Below are 12,985 nucleotides of genomic sequence, written 5' to 3'. Positions count from 1 at the left end.
CAGGGAAAGAAATTTAGAAGCTTCTCATGATGACTCAACCATATCACTTGTACCCTCCATGCACCGTAAGATCATATCCCTTGGGGACCGTAGGATTGGTAGACTTAGAGGAATTTAACATATGTTACACGAGTCTAGAAGATCGAATGATAGGTTCGTGGCAGCTGTTATGGTGTGCTATTGTGTTGAGCATTTGGAGTCTTAGAAATACTTGTATCTTTAGAGATGGTACGTTTGATGGTGCTAAATTGATGGAGGAAAGTCTGTTTTGGGCTTGGACATGACTTAAAGGTATATCTAAGTATTTCAATTATTCTCACAGTGGATGTGTAATACAGTGTTGTGTATCAAGAATTGAGTGGCATAGTGGGATGCTGTGATGGTGGCTGGGTGAAAATTTAAAATACCTAAATGAAACAATTTAAAAATACAAAGAAATAAAATACAACCATTTAAAATAATATTATTTTAATTAACATCTCACATCATTATTATCGTCCTAATTAGTATTAACAAATATGTCATTTTTTAAGTATATTTAACGTTTCAGTAAAAAAAAAATATTAAAATGAAATATTTAAAAACATAACAAATTAAAATAAATTTTTTAAAACTTAATGTATAAATGAAAAATATTAAAACATAAAGAACGACAAATAATACATAGTCATTTTCTTTTACAATGATGACCTACCGAGACATTAAATCTAAGATTTCATGCATATATACCACCTAAATCCCTCACGGCTTACCACCAGGTAAACCTTAGTGGATAGTCTTATGTATGTTTGATTTAAGAAATAAAATAGAAAAGAAATAAAAATGAGAGAAAGAAAAAGACTAGAAAATAACATTGTAGATTGCTAGGTAAAAAAGAAAATGAAAAGAAAGAAAATTACTCTTGTTTAATGGTATAAAAAGTGAAAGAAAGAAGATATAAAAAAAGTGAAAAAAAGAAAAAAAAATGTATATAAAACAAGGTAAATACTCACAATGAAAAAAGAAACATGTTAAAATAATAACATTTTTATCTTGTTATTGTATAAATCAACTTTTCCATCTCTTTCTTTCCTATTTGGAAGGAAGGAAAAAGATGTGAGTCCCAGATTATTTAATATATGTTGGTGTTAAACTTGTTTGCTATATCATTTAATCTTTGTATTGACATCTCACTTATTTCAATTTTAATCATGTTTAGAATTATTTATTTTATATAATAATTTAATTTTTTTACAGATAATTAAATTCGTTTATAAAACTGATCATCAATATTCAATAATAGGGACTTAGGAGAGTTGAACTATTCTACACCACACAAATAGTTTAATGACTAGGTAATAAGTTTATCCTTCTTCTGGAAATTAAGGAGTCGAGTCAAGCTTAATAAATTCGTTCAACACTTACACGCGTATTCATAGAACGTTATTTGGTTGAAATTACAGTCTGCACGTAAAGCTAGAGACTTTTGCATGTCTTTCAAGTGTTGTAGCTCTCATTCCTCACGTGTAATTAAGTTTTCATGACAGTGGATTATTTATTTATTTTTTTATTGACAAATTTTAATTATTAAAATATTAATTTTATCGGTAGGAGATCAAATTTATTATCTTTTTTTCCTCAATCATCCAACTCACTTTTTATTCAGTTGATTGATTTTAATTGCTTCATTATCATTATTAAGTTAACATGTGCACAATTCCCTGGCTAGGCTACTTTTTCTTACAATGTACATTAACATTTGCCGGGAAAAGAAGCTTGAAGTCGCGTTTTCATTGACTTTGTGAATGAATAATTGGGCTAAACATAACGTCTGCATTGAAAATTTGCGCTAGTTAGGAAAAGTAGCCTTTTTGAATTAGAATGTCTACTTTGATCATCTTTGACTTTCGAACAAAAATTGGCCACATCACATGACACATGCATCTTCTATATATCTATAAGCCAAAAGAAAGCAGGTTCAAACGAAATAACCCTGTAACACATTTTTCTCATTCTGAATTTTCTTGCTTTTCCACTTCAGTATAAAAAATCATGGCAGGAGGACTGACAGATGATCAGATTGCTGAATTCCATGAAGCCTTTAGCCTCATTGACAAGGATTCTGATGGTGTGTTTTCTTGGCACCTTGATGATTTGTTGTTCACTTTTTCATTTTGATGTGAAAAGGGGTTTTAGCATTGATTTTGACTTTTTTTTTTGGAAATTGTTGGTGATGTCTAGGATTCATTACTGTGGATGAATTGACAACCATTATCCGATCATTAGAAGGGAATCCAACGAAAGAAGAAATCCAAAACATGATTAGTGAGGTCGATATTGATGGGAATGGGAGTATAGATTTTGAAGAGTTCTTGAATATTATGGGAAGAAAAATGAAGGTAAGATAAACTAGTCATAAGATTGATTAAATAATCAGTAACTAAAAATGAGCTGTTTGAGGCTAACGATCATAATATTATAGGAAACTTTAGCTGAAGAGCTGAAAGAAGCATTCAAAGTATTTGATAGAGATCAAAATGGATACATATCCGCCACTGAGGTAAATTAACATTCTTAGTTACACGTATTGCGATGCTTGAGTAACAGAATCTCTGCTTGAGATCAATCATTCATTTGTTTTATTGTTTATTATTTACTAAAAGAGCTGCTTTATGATTTGTTTACAGCTGAGGCACGTAATGACGAATTTGGGAGAGAGGCTGACAGGTGAAGAGGCAGAACAAATGATTATGGAGGCAGATTTGGATGGGGATGGTCAAGTTAGTTTTGAAGAATTTGCAAGGATTATGATGCTCAAATGATTTCATTTGTAAATACTACTTTTCTTTTCTTTTAATATTCCTCTGTACAATCAATGGCTAATGTTGTTGAAATGTCACTTCTATGGTCTGCGCGTACGTTTCTATCCTTCCTTTTATCCGCTTTGGTTTTAATCAAATTGAACCTAAAATTGGAAGACTGCACACACGCTGATTAGAGACAAATTTGAATTTGTTTACTCACATGAGGAAGAGAAGCAAAAGTCAATTACATTTTAATAACCTGTTGTAAGTATTGGTATCGAAACTTGAATAAAAATACGCATGAGAAAATAATTTAATTAAATGTTTATTTAATAAATTATTATTACATCATGAATGACTTAACTAATTTAAAATATTTATGAAATTTTCACATAACTCAATTTCAAAAGCTAACTCATGGAGATTGTCATTCCCTTGTATACTCTATCTCGATAGTATCTCTATTCAATGTGGGATTTAAATTTTTTTCAATATATCCTCTCTAACGCTCAACACTTTGAAGCTTGATGCGTGAATAACATGGTAGGTTGTCCTTGAAATAGATCTAGGATAAACTCTAATATTTAAAAGTGAGTTTAAGACTAACCCAATCCCACGAGTTAACTCAAGGAGTAAGAGTTGCCCTTCACTTGTATAGCCTTTATCTTTAATTGATGTGTGACTTGAGTTTTTTCAATACACTCCACGCTCAACAAGAATAATTTGAATTAATATTGAATATGATTTAATACCGTCTTATAAGAATTTGGGTCTAACTCAACTCAAGATTGTTTTTCAGTTATATATTTTGTTCTCACACTATCTTTAACCAATATGAGGCTTTGGTTCTTTCCCAATATTAAAAAATAAAAAATTTAAAATAATAATTATTGATATGATTTTGTGCACTCGTTATCAATACATTTTTTTTCCACAAATTTATTATAAAATATAAGTAGTTTTTTTATATATTATATTATATAGTATAGATGATAAATATTTTTTGATAAAATTAAATATATAAATTTAACAAATGTTGTAAGTTTTACGTATAAGTAATTCAGAAATTTAAATTATTGAATATTTTTTAAAATTTAGCATTTTATACCAAGGATAAATAAGGGGAAAGAAGGAAATTATTATGTTTAAATTTCAGTTCAAAATACTGTATAAGAATTCTAAAATAAATCTAATAATTAACAAATTTAGTTTTACAAAAAAAGATGTGAATGCTTTTGCAAATATCATTTTCCTCTAAATATCCATATCCGTTTGTAACTGAAAAACCAACATGTGCTTACTTATACTAATTCGTTTTGCTTGGCGCCGTTTTTATTCTCTCAACAAAGACGCGACGACGGTTACGAGGATCTAGAAACAAAAAAGACCGGATAACGAGAGCGGCGGCTGGAGGCACCGTGCGACGCCGTTATCTCCGTCGAGCATCAGCACCTGTTTTCCATCAACCGCTGAATTCTCGTCTGCGTTCACCTTCACTTCTCAATTCCGCTTCTCTGCTCAGCACTCATTTGATTTTCGAGTTTTCCAATCGATTAATCTAAATCCGGAAAACCCTAACCCTAGCGATGGACGCATCTGAACCCGACAATGTCGATGACTACTCGCCTTCTTCAACCGTCATCAAATTCGACCGCCCCGTTCCTTTGCTCCGGGGACCGTTACCGGCGGGTCCCTCCGACGACCCGTCGGCGGGACCGTACGTGCTGGCATTCCGAGACTCGCGCGCGTGGGCGTCCTCGTTCGCGGCGTGCGAGCGTAAAATCGTTGAGCAGTGCGAGGAGGGGGCGAGGATCGGTTGCGCCGTGAGCGCGTCCAGAAAGTGCAAGCTTCCATGGTGGAAGTCCCTGGCGGGTCCCACGCTCTCCGATCTGAAGGAGCGGGAGCAGTGCGAAGTGCGCGAGATGGCGGATTGTGAAGCCGCGGCGAAGGAGAAGTGCGTTGGCTTCGCCAGGGACAAGTGCTTGGTTCCCTTTAGGGATGCGAGGATTAGGGTTGGGAAAGGGTTTTTGAGTTCCAGGGATGCTGTGAAGTTGATTGGTTGGGCATCCATGCCGGAGAGTGAGAGGAGTTTGAAGTTGATGAGTCTAATGGGGGGTGGTGGTGGTGGTGATTTGGGAGTGACCAATTGCAGGGCTAGTGAGTTGCTAGGATTTGATAATTATGTGCAATGCATTTTGGGTGAGCAGCAACACGGCACTGGAAACTGAGCATAATTTTGTCCCTTGATGCGAATTGCGGAGGTAGCATTTCGAAATTCCAATGCTTGTGTTTGAACTTGTTGTTGGCTTAGCTTGTTGGTATGTCATGCGGGTAGAATAGAGTAGTTACTAAGTAAACTTTCGTTTGCTTGTTATAAAATAAATCTAGAAAGGACAAAAGTTATATGTAGTTCTTTAGGGTGCTTATAGCGTGTTTGGATTAGCTTCATGGTTAGAAATAATCAATTTTTTTTTCATGGTGAAACTAAAGCAACAAACAGTTCCTTCTACTTTTTCATAGTATCATCATGATTTTGTAGAGTAGAATTGATTCTTGTGTGTTATCCAAACACACTATTAGTGTTGTTCTCCACTTAAGATTGGGTTTTACCTTAATATGTTGACATTTAATGCAAACCTTTATTTTGCAGTTTATTGAGGTGAAACTCCAATTCTGTTTGGAAAACAATATCTAAAGCACCTAAAGAACTGCATTTAAGTTTTGTCTATCAAGAAATCCATTTTGCCTTTTAGCTGTGTTAGTGTGTTGTATGCATCTATTTTCAGACTAGTATGTGAGATACACCGGAATTTTGCATGCGCATTTTTGGGTTTCCAATGTCATGGAAAATTGGAAATATAAGAATCTAGGATGTCCATACTTGGGTATTCTATGTTGATTTTGAACACATTTTAATAGCAAAGTTAAACCTGGGATCTGAAATCCCAGGAATTATTGTCGAATGTTATCCTTCTGTCTGAAAATTACCTATGTGTGTGGGTCATCGTTATTTTTATAAATTGATGTCACACAATGGGTGGTTTTGTTCTTCATATTCATAGACAATTGTTTGTATTTGTGATTGGGTCATGAATCATGACTACTTTAAAATAGAAATCATATAGCAACTTTATTAACTGATGATGCTATTTGCCCATCTTGGCATTGTTATGTTATGCCTAAAAATATCAACTGTGTTGTTGGAGGCTAGAGAGTGTTTTGATGCCTCACATAGTATATTAACATAATGTTGATCGAGCATAATTTTAAAGTTTCATTGTCTCAATGAATTGTTCTAAGAAGCCCCTTTCTTGGGAGTAACTTATTCCTTCTTTGATTGGTGCAGAAGTTATCATAATTGCCATCTCATAGAGCTCGGGGAATCAAGTATCCAGGTTTTGTCTCACTCTTTAATCTCATCTATTTGAACGTTTGTTTCATAAGGTAAAATGTACAAAGTGGTTGTGTTGAAGTCTAATTGAATTGGATTGGAGACTTTTATCGTTAAGTAATTCCTTCTTACCATTCTGTGTTATTGTTTTTCTGTTTGATCTACTTTTTACCCCGCTCTCTTGGAAGCCTGACCTCTATTTAGTGCTTACTTTTTCATATGTATTTATTTTGCCTTCTCTTGCATGGTTTTTTGTTAACGTTGAAGGGGTTTTTAAAGTAAAATTAACAATTTGTTCATGTTGATTCTAAACAGACTAGGCAGATTAAAGGTTAAAATTTTTTAGTCTGCATATTCTGAGCAACTTGCTCTGGGGGTTGTTTAATTTAGTTTGGAATCAAGTTTCATTGTTATTTTAGTAGACATTCTGCCCTGATTAGCTTTATTGGTGTCCTTGGTTGAGCGTTCAAACTTCAAACATATTATGAGATGAGATACATTATATTTTATATTTCTTAATTATTGATGCACCGGTGTCCCTTATTATCTGTGGTTCGTACTCCTCTCTGCATCTGATGTCTATTTATTGATCTATAATCATTTTAATTGAGAAGTTCCTTTTAGCCTCTCTGGAATAGCTCAAGTGATAAAGGAGAAATGGGGGTTGGGTTAGAAGTCATAGGTTTATTCTTGAATGTAAATCAATGATGCTTCCGGTTATGGGTAAACTGTTGGTGAAAGATGTCCTGATGTCTTCTTTTTTTACCCAGGATTTTAGGGACCAAATCTCTTTTGCATGTTTTGGCCCACTAGTGTTGCAGGCCAGAATAAACTTTAAACAATAGGCAATTCACTTGCCAAACGTGAATGTTGGACTTGTGGATTTGATTAGGGGCTTTGGGGCCTATTTCTATCGACCATTCTCCTTAAAGTCATCTCTTCTCTTTCTCTCTGTCCCTCACTCGTTCTAATTGCAATTTGCAAATGGGGCCTTTTCAACTTGTTAATTTCCAATGCCTTTGACATATGGGAACCTTTTTTTTTGACAAAATGAGCCATAGACATTTTATTGTTAGCAAGTAACAACTCATAAATTAATCAAAGAAAAATCCAATAATCCATGATTTATGAGTAACGTAGTACAAGTTCGAAAGTTTGTTCCTTAGCAATTTTTTTTTATTTTATTTTTTGCAAAAAGGAAGAAGAAAAAGAACAGTGTTATCCCCCCACCTCGGGGCATTCTGGTTGGAGTCCACGACCTGTTCAAACCACCACCTAACCAAAGGATTAAGGGTGGAAAGCAAATTATGGTCATTACATTTTCACTTTTTTCCTCCATGATGTCTTATCGAGTTTGTCATTTAGTGATTTCTGCTCTTCCAATTTGCTCTTATTTTCTTGCCCTCCAATTACGCTCATAGTTCAATTGGTCTGTTTCAATTTCATTTCTTTAGAGTTGCGCATTATTTTCTCCTATTAAATTGAGAAATCGAATCAAACAATTCAATTGGTTTATTTAATTATTTTTCATATTTGGGTCCTAACCAAATTGAACTAATGAAACTTGATTCCAATTAGTTTGGATCTCAAACGAATCAGACAAATCTGTTTCATTTTTTTCTCTCCGGTAGTTCCAATTTATCAATAAATTTGTATGATCATTGAGGAACTTTTTTACATCTTTTTTTATTATTATAATACATTTAGTTTTATTTTTTATTTATTACTATTTTGTTGTTCAGATATCTATCTATATCTATATAGACACACACACCAACTTGATGACTCGACCTGAACATTTAAACTTAAGTTACTTGTCTCTTTTGATATCTCAGTGTGGACTTTTGTGTCCCCCTTTCTATTCATCGAAGTAGTTGCTTGCTAATAACAAGAACCAATCGTAGTTGCTTACTGATAACAACTCAATGATGGGGATAATTTGTCTAAATTATTAGAGAGGCGTGATTTCCTTATTTATTCGGCTGTCGACGTTAGAAGATGCTGCGAAGTTGTACTGATGGCCAGCGAAAGATTTGTTTTTGCTTGTCAGGATCCAGTATTTATTTGTTCACTTCTGCTTGACAATTCACAATGCATTTTTCACGAAATTACTTGGTTGTTTCCGTCTGCCAAACGTTGCTTTAATATACATGAGAAATGTCCACAAATTTTCGGAAACGAAGTTACTAGGAAGTTTCGATTAGTCAACAATGACTATATCTTCTAGTAAGGATTGAGTATTAAAGTGGAAGAGAGAGAGGGAGAGGAGGACAAAACATGTGATGTGACTAACCTTTTTTTTTTCTTTGACGAGAGATATGACTAACCTTAACTTTGTGTAAACGCGCTCCTTTTTCTTTTTGGCTGTGCATTAAAAGTGTGGAAGTTATTGAAGTAAGTTTTTGTGTCAAGTCTTTTTCATACCTACCCTATGCGTGCAGTAAGTTTGTCACCTTTGGAAATTATATAGAAAATGTAGCCTGTCTGTGGGGGCACTAGATTAAGTGTAAAGTAGAAAAGGATGCCTGGAAAAAGGCATGGTTCTTACTCTTTTTATGTATTTCCTAACGTACCAATGTGTATTTGGTATTATGTATTAGGCTTAATGTATTTATGGTCTCAATAATATAGCATTTGAGCAACTTTAGTTCTTCAATATGTAATTGCTTAATTTTGTTATCTATGTTTCAAATTGTATTAAATTTTGGTTCATGTGTTAACTTCACATCTAATATTAGAAAAAGAAAATACCAACATGATTGTGTTGATGACTTGATGTTGTGGAGCTATAGGGGATTTTTGTGAAGCTATAGTCGATGTTAACAAGGGAATGTTGATGTGAGTCCTAATTTTTAATTACTTGATTTTAGTCCTTATTTTTAGGTGATTTTAGTGCATAATATACTCTAGTGCCGTATTTGAAACGGCCAATTGACATTGTTTTTTTTTTTTTAATATATTTCGGAATATTTAGGAGGACCATTAGATAATATTAATTTACAAGGGCAAAAAAGTTAAAGTTATTAAAGGGATAATTCAATTTTTAGTAATTATTCTTCAAAAAAAATTCATAAACTGGTGGGTAAATTTAAAAAATAAAATAAAATTGTATGGATCTCATGTCTCTATATACTATTTTAATTCAATTTTTTTTTCTTTCCATTCCACACAATCAAATCATGTCTTAATTTCTTAGTCATCTAATGATTGTTTTTTTAATAAGAATCTAATGATTGTTCTTAATCCAATCAGAAATGAGTAATAGTTTAGATTTAGATCTCTCAAAGTGAGCTAATTGGATTCATGGCAGTTGGCTCACCACGACTTACAACTCCTTTGGTTGATTTAGCTAAGAAAGAAAGTAAAAAGCATGAAAAACAGTGGAAAGTCAAACCAATTTTGTTTGGGTGAACTAATTTGCATGGAAAGTTTTTTTAAAAAATTAATGGGCATGACACGTCTGTGATTCCTTGCAAAAATATCAGAAAAGAGTATCAAGGAAAGAGTCCCTTCATAGCCATAATCGGTATATGTTTTGCATAATTGATTATAGCCACAATTTTTGTATTCTCACACCCTAATAATAATAATTAATATTTATAATAAAACAATTGTAAATAATAATAATAATAATAACAGAATTTATTAAATATAACTTTTTTTCTTACCTACCTAATTATTTTGGTTAATTAAGTTTTTAGTCCTTCAAAATTTTAGTCCCTTTAAAATTTTTTGTTCATTTTTATTACTCAAAGTTAGTCTCAAATATAAAATAAATAAAAGAGTAAAAAATGGATAAAACAAGAACTAATTTTGAGTAATAAAAATAAATAAGAGACTAAAAATAAACAATTTTTTTAGAGAAACTAAAAATATTGATGAAAAATTAATAAAGAACTAAAAGTTATCAAATTTTTATTAAAAAACTAAAATTTGGAATCTAAAAAATTTGAGGGACTAAAATCTTAATCCAAATTATTTTAATTTAAATATTTTTTTATTTTCAAGTCTATTTCACTTCAACCAAAGCTTATTTTTGACTCTCTAATTTCTTTTCATTTATTTTTATTCTTCACACTTTCATTTTGTTTCTTTCCTAGCAACTAAATTTCGTTTCTTTCCTAGTAACCAAACAAAATGTCAGAGAAGCAAAACTGGACTAGAGTTGGATTGATAACGAGTCAAAATCCATCTAATTTCACGCAATCACCATGAGTGGTGGTTTTGAGTCTACTGATAAGCATTTTTAATTAGTTTTAAGTTTTTTATTAAAAAAACTATTTGTATAACAATTCATACAACAAATTATACATAAAAAAGAAAAAGAGAAAAAAGAGAAAAATATGAGATGTAATAAATGTAATAGAAAGGGATAAATACGAAGAGTTTTTGTATAATAACAATTCATACAACAAATTATATAGCTAAAAAAAAGAAAGAGAAAATAGAGAAATATGAGATGTGATAAATGTGTGATAGAGAGGGATAAACAGAAGAAGAGTTTTTGTATAAAATGTTGTACGGATTGTATCAATATTACAATTCTTTTTTGCTAGCTAAAAACTTTATATTGATATATTAATTGTGTTTAGTAAACAAATTTCTTATTAATAGTTTGTAGTGTTCCCTGATATGCTATTTTTTATTTGGTCATGTGAGAGAGACCACATGTGTTCCTCTATTTATTGGATTAAAAACTAATTTTTCCTTTAACCCAAAAAAATTTTACACAGAGGAAAAATTAATATGGATTCTCATATTAAATAGATCATATCTTATATATGTATGAAACAGAATATTATATCATTAAGTCAATCCTATGAATTTCTTGAAACATTATTTAACATTTTAGCTTCTTGTATTTTATATTTTATTTTCTCTCTTAAAATATGTATTAAATTTGTTTTATTCCTTTAACGGCAGAGTTTTATAACTTTTATTATTCCTTTTGTTTTCCTACTTCCACTTGAACGTTGACGCTGTGATTCTTGACTAGTTTCCACCTGTCTTCTCACTCATCCTCTTTTTTGTTTGTTTTTTTAGGTATTTTTTTGGTTATTCTAGATAATACTATTTTGTATTTTATCTCATTTAATTAGGTATGACAAACAAATATTTGCTTTGATCACGTATGGATATAGGTATCATTTGGGTTTTTTTTATAAGGGACAGGGATGAATATCTGACTATCTACTTATTACAATATCATTATAAAAGATTTAATTGTTATAATTTTATATTTTTATTGTTTATATTGAGACCTTTTTTCCCTCTTGATATCAACTTTAATTACTTTACAATTTTGTTTTTCTGCGATCCCAGCTATGAAATGATGAGCCTTACGTAGTGTGAACTACCTACATGTTAGTTAGACAGTGTATATAAAAGCTCCTAAATAACTATGCTGTTAGTTATTTTTATGAACATATGACTCACTGTAATTAACGATTTTTTTTAAAGGATAACAATAGAAAATAATAATAATTAAAAAAAAAAACTGAAGTATGGCTAGTTGCTGTTAAGTTTCCCATATTATGCGGCGCGCAGTACTTGGACTTCAAACTTGTCAGGATGTTTTAGAGTAGATTTTGCCAATTCGCATTGGGGTTAGATGGTGTGAAACAAGCCGCAAATTTTGATGATGTCCATTGTTTACGTTGTGACGAATTTCCATAGTCGTATATATTATAGATGCTGAAGTAAGCTAAAGCAGAAGTCTGAATAATGCTTCTTGTTGTTTTTTAGGATTAGTAAATCTGTTAGAAATTCATCACATGTACACTATATAATATGAGTAAATTATTCCCTTGGTCTTTTGCATTTCTTGTGTTAGGTTATAAAAAATTAGAAATCTAATAATTTCTAGTTTAAAATATCTGTAGAAAAAGATTTGTTAATTAATATGATTTGTCAATCACTTTCAGGCTCAACAACTGGAAATCTTATTTAAACTGGATCATTTGAAGTGTTCTATAATCTAAGTATATTGTTTGCACATGCGACTGGATAATGATAGAAATGATAGTTGACTACAAATTTTCATATGATGGATTTTGTATGCTTTTATAGCCGAAGGGGCAACAAAAAAATCTTAGTAATTTCGCATATCAAAATGCAAATTCTACGCAAAATCCATGTCCAGGCAAGACGGCATGCCAGTACCCGAGGTTTTTGAGAAACGTCTTAGTAATTGTTATAAAAACCTTAGGATCAAACATGGATCCAACTATCACTAGACTTTGCCGAAAAAGATAATTATGTCATAATCAGCCAGACCAAGTCACCACGGACTTATTACACCTTCCATACCTAAATATTTAATTTGTTCTAGTTGGATTAATAAGGCCATTAACTTCCAAGCAAAGCTCATGGTCCCTCAACCAAGTGTATGCTTCCTATTTGTCACCTTGTTGATAACTGAAACAGTTTCCCAATTCCCATTCCCCCAGTTAGAGAGAGAGAGAGAGAGAAATGTTCCCACTTTTCTGGGACTTGTTTTGAGGGTCTAAGATTATGGTTACCGACTACTCATCCTCTATGTCGGCATCAAGAAAATATATATAATATAAGAAAAATCTTTCAATACATTCGCCACATGTGTAATTTTTTAAATTTTTATAATGTTAGTGTATAGTTTATTTTTTCTTATTTAATAAATTTGAGTTCCATTATACAAAACCGACCTAGATTCCCGCAATCATGCATTTACACAGTAATGAATTAACATTAGGAAAATACACTATATGCATTCATGCAGTCGTGAATGTGAACCGTTTGACTTAATCAGACGGTTAATATTTTAAAGGTGTTT

At 32.0% G+C, this 12,985-nt stretch overlaps 2 protein-coding genes across 2 annotated transcripts; both read left to right on the top strand.

Moving 5' to 3' along the window:
• Positions 1–1,947: 1,947 nt before the first annotated feature.
• On the top strand, positions 1,948–2,897 carry LOC114397971 (calmodulin-like). Its single transcript, XM_028360065.1, has 4 exons — positions 1,948–2,107; positions 2,221–2,378; positions 2,462–2,539; positions 2,667–2,897. The coding sequence occupies exons 1-4, from the start codon at positions 2,032–2,034 to the stop codon at positions 2,799–2,801; spliced, it is 447 nt and encodes a 148-aa protein (XP_028215866.1). The 5' UTR covers positions 1,948–2,031; the 3' UTR covers positions 2,802–2,897.
• A 1,174-nt stretch (positions 2,898–4,071) lies between these two features.
• LOC114397969 lies at positions 4,072–8,830 on the top strand. The gene is made up of 2 exons (XM_028360064.1): positions 4,072–5,044; positions 6,130–8,830. Exon 1 carries the CDS (start codon positions 4,370–4,372, stop codon positions 5,009–5,011), a length of 642 nt encoding a protein of 213 aa, XP_028215865.1. The 5' UTR covers positions 4,072–4,369; the 3' UTR covers positions 5,012–5,044; positions 6,130–8,830.
• Positions 8,831–12,985: the final 4,155 nt, after the last annotated feature.

The sequence above is a fragment of the Glycine soja genome, chromosome 19 (assembly GCF_004193775.1).
Source record: "Glycine soja cultivar W05 chromosome 19, ASM419377v2, whole genome shotgun sequence".
Lineage (NCBI taxonomy): Eukaryota > Viridiplantae > Streptophyta > Magnoliopsida > Fabales > Fabaceae > Glycine > Glycine soja.
The sequence above is the reverse complement of the archived record's forward strand: the minus strand, read 5'-3'. Positions and strand labels throughout refer to the sequence as shown.